Source organism: Euprymna scolopes, chromosome 37 (assembly GCF_053919585.1).
Source record: "Euprymna scolopes isolate OS-2025 chromosome 37, ASM5391958v1, whole genome shotgun sequence".
NCBI classification, from domain to species: domain Eukaryota; kingdom Metazoa; phylum Mollusca; class Cephalopoda; order Sepiida; family Sepiolidae; genus Euprymna; species Euprymna scolopes.
Window position 1 is genome coordinate 29,774,965 of NC_136518.1, and position 23,666 is coordinate 29,798,630.

Here is a 23,666-nt window from a genome sequence, read left to right on the forward strand (position 1 = left end):
AAAAAAAAAAATAAATAAATAAATAAAAAAATAACTGCATTTAACCGTCATAAATTTAATAATGACAAATATTCTGAGTTTTGCAATTACTATCATTATGAAAAGTTTTAATAACATATTTACAAATACTCCAACAAATAAACCAATATTAAACAAACAAAGGAAATAAGAAAATAAAAAATAAACAATAAAAGCCGATTTTCTTTAAATGAAAAAAAAATCTACCTCTATCAAACAAATGATGCCACCCCTCTTTCCCTTCTCCATTTTCTTCTTTCTTGTTCATCCTCTTTCTTTCTTCCTCATTCCATTTCCCCCTTAACCTTTTTCATTTCTTCCCTTTCTTTCTTGTGCCCCCCATCCTTCTCTCCCCTGCAACGTTCACTAGAAGTCCAAGGAATGGTTAACACATTCGGGTAAATCCTAATCTTAGCAGAGACAAACAGGAATATTAAATTAAAACAAATAATAAAAAGAATCTACGACAGCTCACCTTTGAAGTTTCAGACGGGCCGACGGGCAACAGAAAAGCTTACCTCATACTTATTTCCTCACCTTACAAACCCTATTGCCTGACACCAACATGAAATGAAGGAATAAAGACACGGTAAATAAGTGAATAAACAAATAGAAAAATAAATAAACTAACAAATGCGCACCCAATCAACCCTGTTCACCGTACAGCTGAACCGTCACCCCATGAACTGTTTTAAATAATAAAAAAGGCTTCTTTTGCTAAAAGTTGATTTTCGGTTTTCATTGAGAATTCCGCTTTCGTAAATAAGCGTTATTGCATGAAGAGGTCTCTGGTTACTAAAAGACCGAAATATGCTCATGACTGTGTAGCAACAAATTACTGCTTATGTAAAGACAAATTGAATATATATATAGCTCGTTGGAATCTCTCAACCAATTTTATATAATCAGTGTGAAGAAGACAATTGTGATGCGCCAGGGTGACGCATCACCAATCACCATCAATGGCCATGAACTAAAGATTATCGAGAACTTTGCGTATCTTGGATCCAGCATCAACAAGGGAGTATCCATTGAACAGGAGCTACAAACGTGCATAGGTAGAGCAGCGTCTACTTTCAACCGACTACGTGAAAGAGCATGGTTCAATAAATACCTCACATCTCGCACAAAATACCACATCTACAAATGCTGTGTTCTGAGTACCCTACTGTATGGAGCAGAGACTTGGACCACGTATGCTCGTCACGAGAAAAGACTGAACGTCTACCATCTCCGATGCTTGGGACATATCATGGGCATCAATTGGTGGGATAGAATCACCAACGAAGAGGTGCTAAAACGTGCCGGCAGCCGCTCCTTGTTCCAGACACTCAATATACGACGATCGCGCTGGCTTGGACACCTACGCAGAATGCCTGATGGCCGTCTCCCTAATGATATCCTCTACAGTGAACTGGCAAATGGATCAAGAAGTCACGGTCGCCCGGTGCTGCGCTTTAAAGACGTGGCCAAACTGGATCTGATCGCTCTTGGCATCGATGTGAATGTGTGTGAGGAGCTAGCCGAAGACCAGCATGGAGGCATGCCTTGAGTAAGGGTGGCGAAGGACTTGGGAACCTTTGGTTCGAGAGACAAAACTAGTGACTACGTTTACTGTTGCTTGCATTAATCTTTCGTAGATTGCTTGCCATTATATATATATATATATATATATATATATATATATACAAATATATATATAATATTATATTATATATAAATATATATATGGATCTATACATAAAAGTGAAAGTGTATGTCGGTCTGTCTGTCTGTCTGTATACATTTCCTACACAATAACTCCGTTTATTATCAAGTCTACAGACTCACAATTTGATATGCAGGGTAGTGAGATTTGGGATAATCTTTGTAATCCGTTTTCAGCCAGAAATTTGCCTTTGTAGGAGTCAAAGTTCAACGATTTGACTTTTCAGAACTCTGCCAAACTCCTCAGCCAATTTTGGGTATAAACATTTGAATTTTAGATATAGGTTCCTTCGACATGGATCCAACTTAATAATTAGATTTGAGCCCAAAACAATAAATATTAACTGGTCAAAATAGGGATCAAAGTTAAAAAATTTTTGACTCTTTCGGTCTCTACCAAATTACTCAGACAATTTCTGGTCTAAATATTTGAAATTTTCATGAAGGGTACTCAGAGATAGGGCAAGCTTTTAATAGGTTTGGGTCGAAAATTTGGGCTAACAATATATAAATGTATGTATGTTTGCATGTCTACCTAAAACTTTCGACATAAGGGACAGATTTTCAGAATATGAGTATCGTTTTGAAGCTCGACCCTTCAGACGACAAATACCGAAAAATTGGCTAAAGACAATCATTTCTTAACCCTCAACTGTGCACTTTTCTACAGAGAGGGGTCACTTTTTCGCCGATATTTTCGAAAGTCATCTCCTCTTTTTGATTGTCTAGCCTTAACTTACACATACATCACTTCCAGTTAGGCGGTGGTCGTAACAGCTTATACATCATGTTTTTCCCCGTTCTTTCCCTCTGTTGTGGTACGGGTCCAAGCCTGCCTTCCCACAAGCACTTTTTTTTTTTTGCTAAACACACACCTCCAAACACCCGAGTAACGCCGGTCACCCATGCTAGTTATATATATATATATATATATATATATATATAATATATTAATACTAGCTGTACCCTGCCACGCATTGCTGTGGCGTAAATGGTGTAAATTGACAAAAAAAAATGCATGTGTCTGATATGTTTAATTTTCCAATACTTGTGGATACACAATATTCCTGGTGGTTCCTGATTCAGTGCAAATGAAAAGATTGCCTGGTTTGCCGACTCTAGAACATGCAACATATAATTACCCATGTGAGAAGCAATCAGTATGTAAATATAAGCCGCACAATTCTAAAGATTGTCCCTGTGCTTTGTTGATCGTGATAGCAAATGCCAGTCTAATTGGGAATTGCAATCACTTGAATTGAAATGGCATGTCTGTATGAATCATAGAAATGCGTGGAATCAGGACATCCTCACCTTTGAAAGGCTCCGTTAAAATTGTGGCTTCTATTAGGTTAGTCATTAATTTTTTTACAGAAAGACGTGTGCCATTACAAAGCTTGGGCTGATTAATATTTCGCAAAAGGATGATTGGCACGCCAGTTTTCAATTGCAGTACTTGAGGTGGCATCCCTGGAAAATCTAGCAAATTCAAAAATTCTGTTGGATAGTTGACTGCTTCGTCTTCTTCAAGAACATCGTCGACTGGGATTCTTATAGTTAAATTGGATGTCCGCAAAAACCTTTTTAATCAAGCCGTCTTTTGTTGTCATTAAATTACAGAAGTTTTGTGGCAATATAATTTGCCCTGTGGTCAGATTAGCCGGCAGTTTTCCATTCCCAATTTGCAGTAATTGATTTTAAAATAACTCTGGTGAGTGATCGTTTTGCTGCTGGACACACATATTTCTAGTGAAATGGAATGTTCTCACAAATTGCCAAAAAGTGGAATATTTTAGGTAAGCATTTATTTCATCTGCTGGTGTTGGTTGAGGAATTATAGGTAGTGTTTGCCTGAAATCTCCAGCTAGCAATAATACTGCTTTCCCAAAGAGTCGGTCATTACTACGCAAGTCTTGCAATGGTCGATCCAGAGCCTCCAGTGATTTTTTGTGTGCCATTGTGCATTCATCCCAAACAATAAGTTTACATTTCTGCAATAACTTTCCCATACTCGATGTTTTGGAAATGTTGCACAATGGAGTTTCCATAAATTGCATATTCAATGGTAGTTTCAAAGCTGAATGAGAAGTTCTTCAACCTGGCAGTAATGTTGCAGCTATTCCAGATGATGCAAGAGCTAAGGCTATGTCAGAATGTGATCGAATGGTTGCCAAAATTAATTTAATTAAGGTTTTACCAGTTCCTCCTGGCGCATCTAAGAAGAAAATTTCTCCCACCCCATTATTGACTGTTTCCATTACTTCGTTGTAAATGTGCTTTTGCTCAATATTTAGTTTTGTAATATTTGAATGAATGTACAACAAAAGATCATCTGTGTTGTAAGTTTGTTCCCAACGCAATTCTACATCAAACAAAGTCGCAGCAGATCGATTCGGTGACGTCAATCCCAATTGACTGAGAACTTTGTTCGCAATTTCTAAGCACAAATTTTCAATCCGTATCAATGCCTCATTATAAGTTCTGATGTAAAATCCAGGTAGGTATTTTCAGTTTCCTTGTGTTTTTGATGCAAAATGTCTTCGGCCATGTGTGATTTATATTTCTCCCAATAACTCTAATGGAGATGAAGGGGAACAAGTTGTCAATATGATGGCAAACAATGCACGAATTTGAATTGGATGCGATGTGTAACATGCATCATTAATGCACTCATCCCAGTGTCCGTCATTCTCCAATAAATTCAGTGCTTGACATGCACTACGAAAAGTGGCATGTTTAACACCATTGACAATTTTTAAGTGTTGGAAAGATGTTGGACCAGGGACACTTACCAATAGCATGTGGAGGAAAAAAACATTCATCTTGTTTGGGATGAATAGTATAAAGTCGGCCTATTGTGTTTTCTTTGTAAATTCCAGGGTGTCCGTCTACTCTATCTCCTCGTTTGCGTCGTTCAAATAATTTCCTACTCCTATTCCATATGTAATACATGGGCACTTCCGAATAGAGCAGTGTTGATGCAAAGGCGTCATTTTGACATAACGTGAAAAAAGCCATTAATGTTGTCGCCGGGAGATTAAGAGCTATCTGTTGCACATTTGAAGCTGTAAAGTAAACACGTTGTCCATTGTCTAAATGTACAGATAAGTGAACAATAGCTGGACTTCGTTCATGTATGGGAAATGAAAGAATTCGCCATACAGCTTCATTACTGCTTATGTATCTTCCAGCGTGAAATTGTGCAATTTCATCGATATGTATGTTTGCATTCCTATCATTGCCTTGAGTTTTCAAACCAAAAACTGCCATATCGCTGCCTTTATTCACATACTTGCAAATGTATTTGATGGACTTAACTGAGTTACAGTATTCCACATTAACGTGCGATTTGTAGGCTTTTGAAACAAAGGTGAATATGGAACAACCCACCGGTTATCGACTTCAATATCACCATTGCACATTTGTATGATTGCTAATTTACCGCCATTATCTATCGATCTTCCCTGTATAAAGCATATCTATTATTTCCTGTAACTGTGTCTGATAGTAATGCTCGAGGATATCGCTTAGAGGATTTTCCATCTTTCATGCATGGTGAATTTGGATTTAATATACCACAAGTTCCATATGTTTTGTCACAACTTCATGCAAGTCTTTATCAATGTCAGCATAACGTATTTCAGCACGTATTACATTGTCGATTTGATCTGGACTGATTCAATGGTAGTTTCAAAGCTGAATGTAAGCCAGATTAGTATGTGTGGGTGTGGTAATCCTCTCTTTTGCCACTCCACTGAATACATCCAGCAGCACACAGACCCAAAGACTTTATGCTTAACAATGAAATCTATTAGCAATTTCAGCTTTCATCTAAAAACATGTGCTGTAATATCATGCCTATCCACTGATAATTGTCCAGGAAGTAATAGTTGCTGTATATCATCCCAGGCACGGTTGCATGTGAATGTAATGAACAGGTCAGGACGGCCATACTGACGAACATATGAAAAAGCATCCTGAGTGTACTCATACATATGACGTGGACTACCTACATATGAAGACGGCAAAATTGTTAGTCTTCTAACGTTTGTAGTATTACCATCAATTTGAACTGCATCTCGCAAGTGAACATATTCTTCAGAGCGAAGTTTGGACTGATTTAAACGTATGAATAGCAAATGTTCAGATTCAATTTTTGTGTACATGTCTACGATGTATTGGTGGAACTCTAGGGTTATAATCAGGATTCGGTTCTGGGATTCGGGGAGGAGTGAATCACTCTCTCGACAACAGCACGTTTCTGCCCTCTTCATTTCCAATCGACCACACCTGGCCTCTCGCCACCAATGTCATACTGCACAATCCGAACGTCAGCAATACAAAATTCTTTTCAAGAGATGTTCACGACACTTTTCTCTCTGCTGCCCAGGGAATTTTTCCTTGCTTTTATATCCTCTTATCTAGAAAAAAAAGGAAGAGACAGGAAAAAAAATAGCTTCTCCCATCATGCTCTGCCTTCCCAAGATGACCTTTGCGTATACAAATGCACTGGTCATCCTTTCCTTCTTTCCCAAAGAGCGATGCAGATACGCCCGGTACGTTTCTTTTTTTTTTTTCTTTTCTAACCATATACCCCACACGCCCCCTGATCTTTGAGATCAATAAGACACTTCATAATCCTTCATCCAAGCAGGCCTCCTCCTCTCACGTTGAGGCCTCTGGGGGACACACCTCTTTAAAGGCTTCTGATCGGAAAGCGGGGCCATTGTCCATTAACAGTTCCTCAACCGGCTCTCTTTCCAAAAATATTTCTTCGATGACCCCTTCGATCGCCCATGCAGCTTCTGCCCTGATCTCTCTTCATATGGCAAACTTCCCTGGTCCACAGTCGACCATTGACAGATACAGTTTATGGCGATAATGGGTCACATCAATAGCCAATCGTTTCCAGTCCTCTGCAATGTGTAACTCTCCTGCTTCATGTCTGGATGGTCTGGGGTCTATCGATTGGCACTCCTGACAGTGTTCCACTATCTCCCTGACCTCCTTCTCGGTGGTTTCCGGGTAAACCTCACTTGCCAGGAATAATGTCCGTTCTCGACCAAAGTGGTGCATTTCATGTAACTTTTTAACTTCCTCTCCTGCACAGCATTCTGAGGAAACCTCCTTTCTCTCTTGCAAGCAGGCCTTCTTTACCCGTGTCATCGAATCCGCCTTGTTCTTTTCTGATGGGACCAGCACTACAGATACCTTCAACTGGAATTCCACTATCAAATCTGCAAGTGCTCCAAGCCTGCGCTTGATCAGCATTTCTGCAGCACCTCTGGTCCTAACTCTCTTATGGCCAGTCACTGCCGATCTGATCCATGAAACTACCGTTGCTGAATCGGATTTGATTTCAATTGCTTTCAATCCACACTTCAGGGCCAGATTGATTCCTTTCATAGCGGCCTCCAGTTCGGCTATGTTGATATGGGAATAGTCGTTTTTCTTCCCTAACCACGCCACATCTTCCACAGTTACGCCTCCCATCTCTAATATGACACCCAATGCCAGACTGCTGGCATCACACCAAATCACCCCTGCATCTCCGCCACTGATGTACCATTCCCCCTTTACTGGGTCTTCTTTCGTCACTCTCGCGATGATTTCCTGTAGCATGTTTGTAGCCTCCTTCGTCACATGGCCCTCCCAGCCATCAGTGCCCATTTGGTGTTTAATAAAGCTGCACGCTATCCTGAGCCAGCGATTAGATAGTGTCCCACCAGTCTCCCGCAGACCGAGAAGAGTTCTCGTTTTGTTAGGTCGGTTTCGATTTCGGGTATTGCATTCCCTCGTCTAAAGACAAGGCTTCATTTGCCATCTCGGCATAGTTTCAACCCCAACGCCGCTCCTCCATCCAGGGACTCCGCCGGTTTTGCAGTCAACCCATACCTCGCGACATGGCCTCTCACTTTCTCTGCTGTCACCTCTGCTTCCTCCACTAGAATGTCGTCAATGTACGAACTAGTGGCCTTGTCCACTGTACAATCTTTACTTAGCACCGTCTTCAGCACGGCAGTCATAATTTTTGGGGCTGAGCTCAGCCCAAAGCCTAACCTCGTCAGGCAATACAACTTCCCCTTGTACCGGACCAATTGATGTTTCCAGAGTTTTTCATCTACATGGATCTGGAGATAAGCCGACTTCAGGTCGACAATCTTAGTGGCCTGCTTCATTCTCCTCCACTTCCTCATCACCTCTTCGCATGCATCAATCCCCTTTCCAGTGTGGCAGGCTACATATCTGTTTAATTCTCTGAAATCCAGTACCAATCTAATTTTATTCTTTGTGGGTTGAACAACCACCAGTAATGGTAGCACTCCTTTTTCTTTCCCTGTCCACGGTTTTAGAATTCCCTCCTCTATCCACCTCTCCACTTCTTCCTCGAATCCTTTTCTTATTTCTCCTCACAGTGTTTTCTTGTAGCAGCTTACTTTGTTTCATAGTTCCTGAGGCCCAGAGACCCATTTCTATTCCACCGTCCACCTCTCACCATCGAACCTTACCAGGAAATCCTTGTCCTCGATGCAGCAAGCCTCTGGTTTTTGTGTTCTAATATTTCTATCACCTTCCACTCCTGCCATTCCTACTGCGCCGAGGCGTCCAAAAATTACTTGACCCCCTCTCAACGTAGCGCGCCCCCCCCCCCAGTTGGTTGATCGCACTTACACCTAAAACCACATCAACATCACCAACCAGACGATCCAACACCAGGGCTTGTAGTCCAATAAGCATACCTTGCACCAGTACTTCCGCTGTTGTCTCTCCCAGGCATTTCACCTCCCTGCCATCCACGGTCTTAATACTCCTGGTTCCGCTCCATGATCTAGAGACATTCTTCATTACCAACGTCGTGGTGTAGCCTGAGTCAACAAGGGCCATGGCTCTCTTCCCATTGACCACTACCGGTAACTGAGGCAACGTTTTGTTGTGTGCCATTTCCACATAGAAGGGGAAACCACTGGCATAATGGCTCCCCTTGACTCGTTTCCCTGGTCACATGCAGCAACGCAATAGCGGCTAATGTGCTCCACTCGTCCACATCGGTAGCAGATGACCCCCGGTCTTGGCTTTTTGCAGTCCTTGAACAAGTGAGGACCCTGGCACCGGAAGCACTTGATGGTAGGCCTCCCTTCCTGTCACCTCGCTGCCTGTCTCTCATTATTCAACTGAGGCCTCATGCACTTATTTCCACTTACAGCTGCAGCCACGATTGGGCCCTTGACATTCTTGACTTGGACTCTGGCGTGGACCAAGAGATCGTCCACTTCCAGCGTATTGATCTCAGTGATTCTCTGCATGTTCATGGAGATTTCTTCTGGGAAGCCATTCACTAGGTATAGCTTTACCGTCATCTCCAGACGAACCACGTAACCAGCCAATCCACGTAACCAGCCAATCCTGCCAGTCTTCTGATCTCTGCAGCAAAGACGTCAACAGACTCGCCTGTCTATCTCAAACTTGCAAGCTTGCCAAGTGCTTCAAATGGACTCTCGGCGAAAGCCAATTTCAGTCTTTGCTCCACTGAGGCAAGGTCTCCCTTATCTTCATCACGCATCTGCTGGTAAATAGTGAGGGCTTCCCCCTCTTAGTAGAGCGGCAGCATGGTGACCACATCTTCGATTTTTTGCAACCTTGCCACCATCTTTAATTTTTCCAGCCATTTAATTAGGTCACCCTCCCAGTGAAGGGTCTCAACATCTGAGTTGAGAGTCTCCAGTCAGCCATGTTTATCTGCTTAACTCACCGAAATAGCTTCCAGGGTTATAATCAGGATTCTGTTCTTGGGTTCGGGAAGGAGTGAGTCACTCTCTCGACAATAGCTCGTTTCTGCCCTCTTCTTTTCCAATCGACCACACCTGGCCTCTCGCCACCAATGTCATACCTCACAATCCGAACGTCAGCAATACGAAATTCTTTTCAAGAGATGTTCACGACTCTTTTCTATCTGCCCCCCCCCAGGGAATTTTTCCCAGCTTTTATATCCTCCTATCTAGAAAAAAAGGAAGAGACAGGAAAAAAATAGCTTCTCCCATCATGCTCTGCCTTCCCAAGATGACCTTCGCGTATACAAATGCGCTGGCCATCCTTTCCTTCTTCTTTCCCAAAGAGCGATGCAGATACGCCCGGTACGTTTCTTTTTTTTTTTCTTCTTTTCTAACCATATACCCCACATGAACAATTGGCAGCATTTCAGAATGTGATTGGTTTCATTTTCCCGAATCATTAATCAGTATGAATAATAGTTCATTGCGCTGAATTTTTTATTTGTTTTCTCACCAGTAACTGGATTTATCATGTTAACATTGAAATGATATCCATCAGCACCATCCCAGAAAATGATTGGATATTGCAGAGCATCATAGCATCGATGAGTTTCTGCAATGTTTGTCAATTGATCATTCCTCCTATGAAGGACAATATCCCTCAGTTGAAATTGATCTCCAACTATAACAATTGCCACTCATCTATAGTTGGAGCATTGAATCTTCGCACATGTTCTCCAGCAGGAGCTTTGTCAGTATGAATAACAATCTTGTGTGTATCAGATGGCATCATTTCAATTGCAGGTGTGAATAAACGCACCAAACTGTTTTTATTATGAAGCATGTCTTGCAGTTCGGAAACAATGGATCTTCTTGTGCCAGTTGAAATTCCACAGCGTGCATTCAGTTCATCATTGTTATCACCGATAAAATACAGTTGTAGGAATTGCGCTGTAATGATTTCTGCACCGAACGACGTCATTTGGAAGCATGAGTTATATTTCCTGATGTTCGATAGAAAATGCTTTGATTCAGCAGTATATCCAGCAAACAAAAATTTTAATGGTTCTGGTGTTTCCTCAAGTTGAGGTAGTTTAATTTTTCCATTGGCACAGCACAATCCTTTAGTTTCCCCCCTTAAATTTCAGAGCCTTGCAGTAGGGACACACTTCAGTCATTGTGCCGATTTGAACCTGGTGACTCAAACTGTAATCATCATCAGGTTCGTAGTGGAATGCAAGCCGATCCCAATCCCGATAAGAAAAATATTTTGTTTGGTTGAACAATAAATTTTCACTTGGTAATAATTATCAGCTGTATTTTTGTTTCAGTTTTTATGAGCAATTGTTGAAGTTCCACATGGCGGTCACATTTTCTTTTTAATTTTGTTTCAAGCTATTCCAGCAAATATCTCCGGTATGGACAAGTTCGACCTGAAATTGATCCCAGAATTTTGACGGCTCCCCGGACAGACCTTCGGTGGTCGAATGGCTAGAGAAAGCCGAATGCATTTGCCGGTTGTGCAAGATAAAGGACCCAGCTATAGTCATCCCGCTTAGGCTCATCAAGGGGGCCTATTCCGTGTATCAGCAGCTCGGGATGACGCGACTATGGAACAAATTACAGAGGCGTCATACGGAGCATTTGGAGCGGACCCTTTTTTTGCCTGGCGGCAATTTTCTGGACGACGGCTTGGGCCAGGGGAGATGGTGGATATCTATCTGGCCGACCTGAAGAAGCTTGCCGCCCCCTTCGGGGGTGCAAGCGACCGTAAACTGGCGTGCACCTTCCTGTCTGGGCTCCCGGAAAGCGCCAGTCGACTGCTGTGGGCGTCATCGAGGCTCAAAGAGCTTGGATTAGAGGAGCTATTGGCTAGAGCCTGAAACATCATGAAGGATGACGAGGAGCCAGTCTCGGCGGCAGTTGAGGCATTGGAATCGCCTGTAGACGGCCGACGATGCTATAAATGTGGCAACCCCAACCACTTCGCCAGGGATTGTAGAAGTGACGTGAAGCGCGCCCTGGATTATGGAGCACAGAAGCGGGTGTATTGTTACCGTTGCGGGGAGGAAGCCGCGGTGCCAGCACCCTCCCCAAAGCGGCTGTGAACAAGGCGCTCCCTGAAGTAATCGTGAATGTTGACGGGCGTAAACGCTCAGTGCTGGTTGATACCGGGGCACCCAAACCCTGATATTCAAGGGATGTTGCACCGCAGTGAAGGAGCGGAAGGTCCCGGTACTAACCATTGCCAGAGGTTCGCTGATGTGTAGTTGGGTGAGCGAGGTCTAAGTAAGGATTGGCAGTGGCCGCCTGATGGCTGTGAAGGTGTTGGTGGTTGACGGGGAACTACTGGGGTACGACCTTCTTCTTGGAATAGATTCCATTACACGGCTGGCCGGAATCACCATAAACGGCGCCGATGATGTTAGGTTCTCCCAACTTGAGACACTGGTCTGCGCAGCCAACACTCTTGATGAACCCGACTTTCACGCAAAATACAACAGGGGCACGACGCCTGGACCGTGTCCTGGAAGTGGTCGGGTGACCAGCCACCAGTGTCCCTGTGGAATCGGCTCGCGGAGTATCCCCCTCCCGCACATCTTAGGGGGCAGTACGAGGCAGAGCTCCAGGTTTGGAAGGACAATGGCTGACTGGTCCCGTATCCGGAAGACGAACTTGGGCCCCCAAAGGTGATAGCTATAAGGCAGGAGAACAAACAAAAAGTCCGACCCATCATGGACTACTGGGAACTCAACGAGCACATTGACCCGCACACGGCGGGTGCAGACGTCTTTGCACACAAACTGAGAGAGTGGCGGCAACAAGGGGCGGATGCAGCAATATTGGATTTGCGGAGAGCTTACTTGCAGATACGCGTCGAAAAATTGCTGTGGCCGTACTAGGCGGTCAAGATTAAAGGGACACATTATTGCTTGACGAGGCTAGGGTTCGGCCTGAACGTGGCCCCAAACATCATGACGGCAATCATGCAGGCGATCCGCCGTCAGGACGAAGCCATGCAACAAGCGACATCGTCATATATCGATGACATCTACGTGAATGAGAGCCTCATGCCTGCACAGAAGGTTAAAGAACACTTTGAAAGCTTTGGGCTAACGTGTAAGGAGCTGGAGCGACTGCGAGATGGAATGAAGGTGCTTGGCCTGCACGTGAGTGGCAGCGCAGACGGACTCCGCTGGGGAAGAGGTGGTTACGTCCCGGAAGTCCCAACTAGTGTCACGCGTCAGTGCGGTGGCGGCCATAAAGCGACGAGCAACTTCCATGTCAACCGGGTGGGACGATGAGCTGCGCGACCCCGCCCTGTGGAAAATGCTAGAGGAGACTTTGGCCAGAGTCTCCGAGGACGATCCGGTGCGAGGGAAATGGTGCGTCGACGCCAGCTCGCTCGCCCTCTGTGTTGCTCTGGCGGTCAATGGATCTATTGTGGAAGATGCCTGCTGGCTTCAGCCAGAAAATGACGCCAGGCACATCAACCTGCCTCAACTCGATTCCACAGTGAAGGGTGTCAACCTGGCGCTACAGTGGCAGGCCAGAGTCCTGCACATCGTTACAGACTCCACTTGTGTGTATCGGTGGACGACCGATGCCTTGAGTGGAAAGGCACAATTGGCGACGAAGGCATCAGGTGAAATGCTCATACGGAGGCGGCTTGCTACCCTAACCGAAGCCATCAAGGAATACAACCTGGTCGTGGATGTGACGCTAGTACAATCCTGTCAGAATAGCGCGGATTGGCTGACCAGAGTGCCGCACCATTGGCTGGACCTGCCGAAAGAAATGGAAGAACCGGCACCTATGAACTGCGCCACGGTGGGGCGTCGATTTAAACCAGACCATGTTGCTGACGTCCATTGCCAGAGTGGAACTGGAAAGTGTCTTCCTTGAGCGTCGCCCTCCTTCCGAAATACTGACTGACAACGGCACCGCTTTTGCTAGCAGGCTGTTCAAGGAGTTCACAGACGGCTGGGGTGTTCACCCATGTGCCTGGGGTGTACGACTACGATTTCGGTGCGCCGATGTGCCTAGCGGGAACGGGATCGTGGAACAGAACCACCGCAGCTAGGAAGGGGTGTACAGTGCCTGAAGCGCTATACTGGTACAACGTCACCCCTAAGGACGATGTCTTGCCCTCTACCGCGCCGGCTGAGGCGCTGCACTGGTACCATGTCAGGGTGAAAGGGTTAGAGGCCAGCCCTCTACTCGAGCCAGAGGCGACACGAGATAGTATCAAAGTGGGAGACGTTGTCTGGGTTAAGAACTCCCGCAGCAAATGCACCACGTGCTATGGAACCGGGCATGTTACCGAGGTGATCAGCCCGCAAGCCGTGCGGATTGATGGGGTACCCCGACACGTCAGGGACCTGCGATCGGCATCACAGGCACAGCCACCGCTCGGTGACAAAAGTGAAATAAGTTCAACGACCAGTGAACCATCATTCTGGTATACGCCGGCTTCATCGGACGACGACAGCACTGAAATTAGCAGCCTCCGGTTAACTGATCTCCAGACCGCGGACGGAAGCTCAACTGAAGACGAGGTTCCCTGTCTGCCTCTCCGTAGAAGAACCTAACGAAGGAGGTCCCCACCTCCCTGCCCTCTCTGTGATAATGATATCAGGGGAGAGTGTGGCAAAAGCTGTGAAAATGCGGGCTTACCGTTCAAACGACCTAGGTGTGCGTGTGTGATTTGTCATCAGTGTGAAGCTAGGATAAGAAAAGAATTCCAAGATGGCGCCGACGGCGTTTTGTAATGGTATGATCTCGGAAACTCTTGCAAAATCTCGTGCATATATGCAAATCAGTTGATCTTCGACAACTATAAATTCAGGTCGTTTTGGAAGGCAAAGCAGGAGGAACGAACGGCCGGTTGGTAATTGTGTACGCTGGATCTTGTTGGTGGCGTGTCACCGTGTGTGTGTGTACTGATCGAACCGCTTTCCTGTCCCTTGCACATTGGATTTGAATTTGTTTACATTGGACTTGCACATTGGACTTTGAATTAGTTTACGTTGGACTTGCACTTTGGAGTTTGAATTGGTTTACATTGGACTTGCACATTGGACTTGTAATTGGTTTACATTGGACTTTCACTTTGGACTTTGAATTGGTTTACGTTGGACTTGCACTTTGGACATTGAATTGGTTTACATTGGACTTGCACATTGGACTTTGAATTGGTTTACGTTGGACTTGCACATTGGACTTTGAATTGGTTTACATTGGACTTGCACATTGGACTTTGAATTGGTTTTCATTGGACTTGCACATTGGACGTTGAATTGGTTTTCATTGGACTTGCACATTGGACTTTGAATTGGTTTACATTGGACTTGCAAATTAGACTTTGAATTGGTTTACATTGGACTTGCACATTGGACTTTGAATTGGTTTACATTGGACTTGCACTATGGACTTTGAATTGGTTTACATTGGACTTGCACATTGGACTTTGAATTGGTTTACTTTGGACTTGCACATTGGACTTTGAATTTGTTTACATTGGACTTGCACATTGGACTTTGAATTTGTTTACGTTGAATTTGCACATTGGACTTTGAATAGGTTTACGTTTGACTTGCACATTGGACTTTGAATTGGTTTACATTGGACTTGCACATTGGACTTTGAATTGGTTTTCATTGGACTTGCACATTGGACTTTGAATTGGTTTTCATTGGACTTGCACATTGGACTTTGAATTGGTTTACATTGGACTTGCAAATTGGACTTTGAATTGGTTTACATTGGACTTGCACATTGGACTTTGAATTGGTTTAGATTGGACTTGCACTATGGACTTTGAATTGGTTTACATTGGACTTGCACTTTGGACTTTGAATTGGTTTATATTGGACTTTCACCTTGGACTTTGAATTGGTTTACATTGGACTTGCACATTGGACTTGCACATTGGACTTTGAATTTGTTTACATTACTTGCACATTGGACTTTGAATTTGTTTACATTGGACTTGCACATTGGACTTTGAATTTGTTTACATTGGACTTGCACATTGGACTTTGAATTGGTTTACATTGGACTTTCACTTTGGACTTTGAATTGGTTTACGTTGGACTTGAATTTTGGACTTTGAATTGGTTATCATTGGATTTGCACATTGGACTTTGAATTGGTTTACATTGGACTTGCACATTGGATTTTGAATTGGTTTACGTTGGAATTGCACTTTGGACTTTGAATTGGTTTACGTTGGACTTGCACATTGGACTTTGAATTGGTTTACATTGGACTTCCACTTTGGACTTTGAATTGGTTTACATTGGACTTGCACTTTTGACTTTGAACTGGTTTACATTTGACTTATACATTGGACTTTGAATTTGTTTACATTGGACTTGCACATTGGACTTTGAATTGGTTTACATTGGACTTCCTATTGGACTTGTAATTGGTTTACATTGGACTTGCACATTGGACTTTGAATTGATTTACATTGGACTTGCACATTGGACTTTGAATTGATTTACATTGGACTTGCACATTAAACTTTGAATTTGTTTACATTGGACTTGCACATTGGACTTTTAATTGGTTTATATTGGACTTGCACATTGGACTTTGAATTTGTTTACATTGGACTGGCACATTGGACTTTGAATTGGTTTACATTGGACTTGCACATTGGACTTTGAATTGGTTTACTTTGGACTTGCACATTGGACTTTGAATTGGTTTACATTGGACTTGCACTTTTGACTTTGAACTGGTTTACATTGGACTTGCACATTGGACTTTGAATTTGTGTACATTGGACTTGCACATTGGACTTTGAATTGGTTTACATTGGACTTGCACATTGTACTTTGAATTTGTTTATATTGGACTTGCACATTGGACTTTGCATTGGTTTGTGTTGGACTTGCACTTTGGACTTTGAATTGGTTTACATTGGACTTGCACATTGGACTTTGAATTGGTTTACATTGGACTACCACTTTCGACTTTGAATTCGTTTACATTGGACTTGCACATTGGACTTTGAATTTGTTTACATTGGACTTGCACATTGGACTTTGAATTGGTTTACGTTGGACTTGCACATTGGACTTTGAATTGGTTTACGTTGGACTTGCACATTGGACTTTGAATTGGTTTACGTTGGACTTCCACTTTGGACTTTGAATTGGTTTACATTGGACTTGCACATTGGACTTTGAATTGGTTTACGTTGGACTTGCACATTGTACTTTGAATTTGTTTACATTGGACTTGCACATTGGACTTTGAATTGGTTTATGATGGACTTGCACTTTGGACTTTGAATTGGTTTACATTGGACTTGCACATTGGACTTTTAATTGGTTTACATTGGACTTGCACATTGGACTTTGAATTGGTTTACATTGGACTTGCACTTTGGACTTTGAATTTGTTTACATCGGACTTGCACATTGGACTTTGAATTGGTTTACATTGGACTTGCATTTTGGCTTTTGAATTGGTTATACTTGGACTTTCACATCGGACTTTGAATTGGTTTACATTTGACTTGCACATTGGACTTTGAATTGGTTTACATTGGACTGGCACATTGGATTTTGAATTGGTTTACATTGGACTTGCACATTGGACTTTGAATTGGTTTACTTTGGACTTGCACATTGGACTTTGAATTTGTTTACATTGGACTTGCACATTGGACTTTGAATTTGTTTACGTTGGATTTGCACATTGGACTTTGACTTGGTTTACGTTTGACTTGCACATTGGACTTTGAATTGGTTTACATTGGACTTGCACATTGGACTTTGAATTGGTTTTCATTGGACTTGCACATTGGACTTTGAATTGGTTTTCATTGGACTTGCACATTGGACTTTGAATTGGTTTACATTGGACTTGCAAATTGGACTTTGAATTGGTTTACATTGGACTTGCGCTTTGGACTTTGAATTGATTTACATTGGACTTGCACATTGGACTTTGAATTGGTTTACATTGAACTTGCACATTGGACTTTGAATTTGCTTACATTGGACTTGCACATTGGACTTTGAATTGGTTTACGTTGGACTTGCACATTGGACTTTGAATTTGTTTACGTTGAACTTGCACTTTGGACTTTTAATTGGTTTACATTGGACTTGCACTATGGACTTTGAATTAGTTTACGTTGGACTTGCACATTGGACTGTGAATTTGTTTACGTTGGACTTGCACATTGAACTTTGTAATTGATTTACATTGGACTTGCACATTGGACTTTGAGTTGGTTTACATTGGACTTGCACATTTGACTTTGAATTTGTTTACATTGGACTTGCACTTTGGACATTTGAATTGGGTTACGTTGGACTTGCACTTTGGACTTTGAATTGGGTTACGTTGGACTTGCACTTTGGACTTTGAATTGGTTTACGTTGGACTTGCACTTTGGACTTTGAATTGGTTTACATTGGACTTGCACATTGGACTTTGAATTGGTTTACGTTGGACTTGCACATTGGACTTTGAATTGGTTTACGTTGGACTTGCACATTGGACTTTGAATTGGTTTACATTGGACTTGCACATTGGACTTTGAATTTGTTTACATTGGACTTGCACATTCCACTTGTAATTGGTTTACGTTGGAATCCACTTTGGACTTTTAATAGGTTTACATTGGACTTGCACATTGGACTTTGAATTGGTTGACATTGGACTTGCACATTGGATTTTGAATTGGTTTACATTGGACTTGCACTTTGGACATTGAATTTGTTTACATTGGACTTGCACATTGGACTTTGAATTGGTTTACATTGGACTTGCATTTTGGACTTTGAATTGGTTATCATTGGATTTGCACATTGGACTTTGAATTGGTTTACATTGGACTTGCACATTGGACTTTGAATTGGTTTACATTGGACTTGCACATTGGACTTAGAATTGGTTTACATTGGACTTGCACTTTGGACTTTGAATTTTTTTACATTGGACTTGCACATTGGACTTGGAATTGGTGTATGTTGGACTTGCACTTTCGACTTTGAATTGGTTTACATTGGACTTGCACATTGGACTTTTAATTGGTTTACATTGGACTTGCACATTGGACTTTGAATTGGTTTACATTGGACTTGCACTTTCGACTTTGAATTGGTTTACAATGGACTGGCACATTGGACTTTGAATTGGTTTACATTGTACTTGCACATTGGACTGAATTGGTTTACATTGGACTTGCACATTGGACTTTGAATTGGTTTACATTGGACTTGCACATTGGACTTTGAATTGGTTTACGTTGGACGTGCACATTTGACTTTGAATTGGTTTAGATTGGACATGCACATTGGACTTTGAATTTGTTGACATTGGACTTGCACATTGGACTTTGAATTGGTTTACATTGGACTTGCACTTTGGACTTTAAATTGGTTTACGTTGGACTGGCACTTTGGACTTTGAATTTGTTTATGTTGGACTTGCAGTTTTGACTTTGAATTGGTTTACATTGGACTTGCACATTGGATTTTGAATTGGTTTACGTTGGACTTGCACATTGGACTTTGAATTTGTTTTGATTTGACTTGCACATTGGACTTTGAATTCGTTTACATTGGACTTGCACATTGGACTTTGAATTGGTTTACGTTGGACTTGCACATTGGACTTTGAATTGGTTTACGTTGGACTTCCACTTTGGACTTTGAATTGGTTTACATTGGACTTGCACATTGGACTTTGAATTTGTTTACATTGGACTTGCACATTGGACTTTGAATTTGTTTACATTGGACTTGCACATTGGACTTTGAATTTGTTTACGTTGGACTTGCAACTTTAACTTTGAATTGGTTTAATTTGGACTTGCACATTGGACTTTGAATTGATTTACATTGGACTTGCACATTGGACTTTGAATTGGTTTACGTTGGACTTGCACATTGGCCTTTGAATTGGTTTACGTTGGACTTGCATTTTGGACTTTGAATTGGTTTACATTGGACTTGCACATTGGACTTTGAATTGGTTTACATTGGACTTGCACATTGGACTTTGAATTGGTTTTCATTGGACTTGCACATTGGACTTTGAATTGGTTTACATTGGACTTGCACTTTGGACTTTTAATTGGTCTACATTGGACTTGCACATTGGACTTTGAATTTGTTTACATTGGACTTGCACATTGGACTTTGACTTGGTTAACATTGGACGTGCACTTTGGACTTTTAATTGGTTTACATTGGACTTGCACTTTGGACTGTGAATTGGTTTACATTGGACTTGCACTTTGGACTTTGAATTGGTTTACTTTGGACTTGCACATTGGACTTTGAATTTGTTTACATTGGACTTGCAAATTGGACTTTGAATTTGTTTACATTGGACTTGCACATTGGACTTTTAATTGGTTTACATTGGACTTGCACATTGGACTTTGAATTGGTTTACATTGGACTTGCACTTTGGACTTTTAATTTGTTTACGTTGGATTTGCACTTTGGACTTTGAATTGGTTTACATTGGACTTGCACATTTGACTTTGAATTGGTTTACGTTGGACTTGCACATTGGACTTGTAATTTGTTTTGATTGGACTTGCACATTGGACTTTTACATTGTTTACATGGACTTGCACATTGAACTTTTAATTGGTTTACATTGGACTTGCACATTGGACTTGTAATTGGTTTACATTGGACTTGCACTTTGGACTTTGAATTGATTTACATTGGACTTGCACTATGGACTTTGAATTAGTTTACGTTGGACTTGCACATTGGACTTTGAATTTGTTTACGTTGGACTTGCACATTGAACTTTGAATTGATTTACATTGGACTTGCACATTGGACTTTGAGTTGGTTTACATTGGACTTGCACATTTGACTTTGAATTTGTTTACATTGGACTTGCACATTGGACTTTGAATTGGTTTACGTTGGACTTGCACTTTGGACTTTGAATTGGTTTACGTTGGACTTGCACATTGGACTTTGAATTGGTTTATGATGGACTTGCACTTTGGACTTTGAATTGGTTTACATTGGACTTGCACATTGGACTTTTAATTGGTTTACATTGGACTTGCACATTGGACTTTGAATTGGTTTACATTGGACTTGCACTTTGGACTTTGAATTTGTTTACATCGGACTTGCACATTGGACTTTGAATTGGTTTACATTGGACTTGCATTTTGGCTTTTGAATTGGTTATACTTGGACTTTCACATCGGACTTTGAATTGGTTTACATTTGACTTGCACATTGGACTTTGAATTGGTTTACATTGGACTGGCACATTGGATTTTGAATTGGTTTACATTGGACTTGCACATTGGACTTTGAATTGGTTTACTTTGGACTTGCACATTGGACTTTGAATTTGTTTACATTGGACTTGCACATTGGACTTTGAATTTGTTTACGTTGGATTTGCACATTGGACTTTGACTTGGTTTACGTTTGACTTGCACATTGGACTTTGAATTGGTTTACATTGGACTTGCACATTGGACTTTGAATTGGTTTTCATTGGACTTGCACATTGGACTTTGAATTGGTTTTCATTGGACTTGCACATTGGACTTTGAATTGGTTTACATTGGACTTGCAAATTGGACTTTGAATTGGTTTACATTGGACTTGCGCTTTGGACTTTGAATTGATTTACATTGGACTTGCACATTGGACTTTGAATTGGTTTACATTGAACTTGCACATTGGACTTTGAATTTGCTTACATTGGACTTGCACATTGGACTTTGAATTGGTTTACGTTGGACTTGCACATTGGACTTTGAATTTGTTTACGTTGAACTTGCACTTTGGACTTTTAATTGGTTTACATTGGACTTGCACTATGGACTTTGAATTAGTTTACGTTGGACTTGCACATTGGACTGTGAATTTGTTTACGTTGGACTTGCACATTGAACTTTGTAATTGATTTACATTGGACTTGCACATTGGACTTTGAGTTGGTTTACATTGGACTTGCACATTTGACTTTGAATTTGTTTACATTGGACTTGCCCATTGGACTTTGAATTGGTTTACGTTGGACTTGCACTTTGGACATTTGAATTGGGTTACGTTGGACTTGCACTTTGGACTTTGAATTGGTTTACGTTGGACTTGCACTTTGGACTTTGAATTGGTTTACATTGGACTTGCACATTGGACTTTGAATTGGTTTACGTTGGACTTGCACATTGGACTTTGAATTGGTTTACGTTGGACTTGCACATTAGACTTTGAATTGGTTTACATTGGACTTGCACATTGGACTTTGAATTTGTTTACATTGGACTTGCACATTCCACTTGTAATTGGTTTACGTTGGAATCCACTTTGGACTTTTAATAGGTTTACATTGGACTTGCACATTGGACTTTGAATTGGTTTACATTGGACTTGCAAATTGGACTTTGAATTGGTTTACATTGGACTTGCGCTTTGGACTTTGAATTGATTTACATTGGACTTGCACATTGGACTTTGAATTGGTTTACATTGAACTTGCACATTGGACTTTGAATTTGCTTACATTGGACTTGCACATTGGACTTTGAATTGGTTTACGTTGGACTTGCACATTGGACTTTGAATTTGTTTACGTTGAACTTGCACTTTGGACTTTTAATTGGTTTACATTGGACTTGCACTATGGACTTTGAATTAGTTTACGTTGGACTTGCACATTGGACTGTGAATTTGTTTACGTTGGACTTGCACATTGAACTTTGTAATTGATTTACATTGGACTTGCACATTGGACTTTGAGTTGGTTTACATTGGACTTGCACATTTGACTTTGAATTTGTTTACATTGGACTTGCACTTTGGACATTTGAATTGGGTTACGTTGGACTTGCACTTTGGACTTTGAATTGGGTTACGTTGGACTTGCACTTTGGACTTTGAATTGGTTTACGTTGGACTTGCACTTTGGACTTTGAATTGGTTTACATTGGACTTGCACATTGGACTTTGAATTGGTTTACGTTGGACTTGCACATTGGACTTTGAATTGGTTTACGTTGGACTTGCACATTGGACTTTGAATTGGTTTACATTGGACTTGCACATTGGACTTTGAATTTGTTTACATTGGACTTGCACATTCCACTTGTAATTGGTTTACGTTGGAATCCACTTTGGACTTTTAATAGGTTTACATTGGACTTGCACATTGGACTTTGAATTGGTTGACATTGGACTTGCACATTGGATTTTGAATTGGTTTACATTGGACTTGCACTTTGGACATTGAATTTGTTTACATTGGACTTGCACATTGGACTTTGAATTGGTTTACATTGGACTTGCATTTTGGACTTTGAATTGGTTATCATTGGATTTGCACATTGGACTTTGAATTGGTTTACATTGGACTTGCACATTGGACTTTGAATTGGTTTACATTGGACTTGCACATTGGACTTAGAATTGGTTTACATTGGACTTGCACTTTGGACTTTGAATTTTTTTACATTGGACTTGCACATTGGACTTGGAATTGGTGTATGTTGGACTTGCACTTTCGACTTTGAATTGGTTTACATTGGACTTGCACATTGGACTTTTAATTGGTTTACATTGGACTTGCACATTGGACTTTGAATTGGTTTACATTGGACTTGCACTTTCGACTTTGAATTGGTTTACAATGGACTGGCACATTGGACTTTGAATTGGTTTACATTGTACTTGCACATTGGACTGAATTGGTTTACATTGGACTTGCACATTGGACTTTGAATTGGTTTACATTGGACTTGCACATTGGACTTTGAATTGGTTTACATTGGACTTGCACATTGGACTTTGAATTTGTTTACGTTGGACTTGCAACTTTAACTTTGAATTGGTTTAATTTGGACTTGCACATTGGACTTTGAATTGATTTACATTGGACTTGCACATTGGACTTTGAATTGGTTTACGTTGGACTTGCACATTGGCCTTTGAATTGGTTTACGTTGGACTTGCATTTTGGACTTTGAATTGGTTTACATTGGACTTGCACATTGGACTTTGAATTGGTTTACATTGGACTTGCACATTGGACTTTGAATTGGTTTTCATTGGACTTGCACATTGGACTTTGAATTGGTTTACATTGGACTTGCACTTTGGACTTTTAATTGGTCTACATTGGACTTGCACATTGGACTTTGAATTTGTTTAC

General features: G+C 41.5%; 1 protein-coding gene across 1 annotated transcript; it reads right to left on the reverse strand.

Moving 5' to 3' along the window:
* Window positions 1–5,552: 5,552 nt before the first annotated feature.
* Window positions 5,553–5,891, reverse strand: LOC145261014 (uncharacterized). Its single transcript, XM_080119141.1, has one exon. It carries the CDS (start codon window positions 5,889–5,891, stop codon window positions 5,553–5,555), a length of 339 nt encoding a protein of 112 aa, XP_079975267.1.
* Between the last annotated feature and the right edge of the window lie 17,775 nt (window positions 5,892–23,666).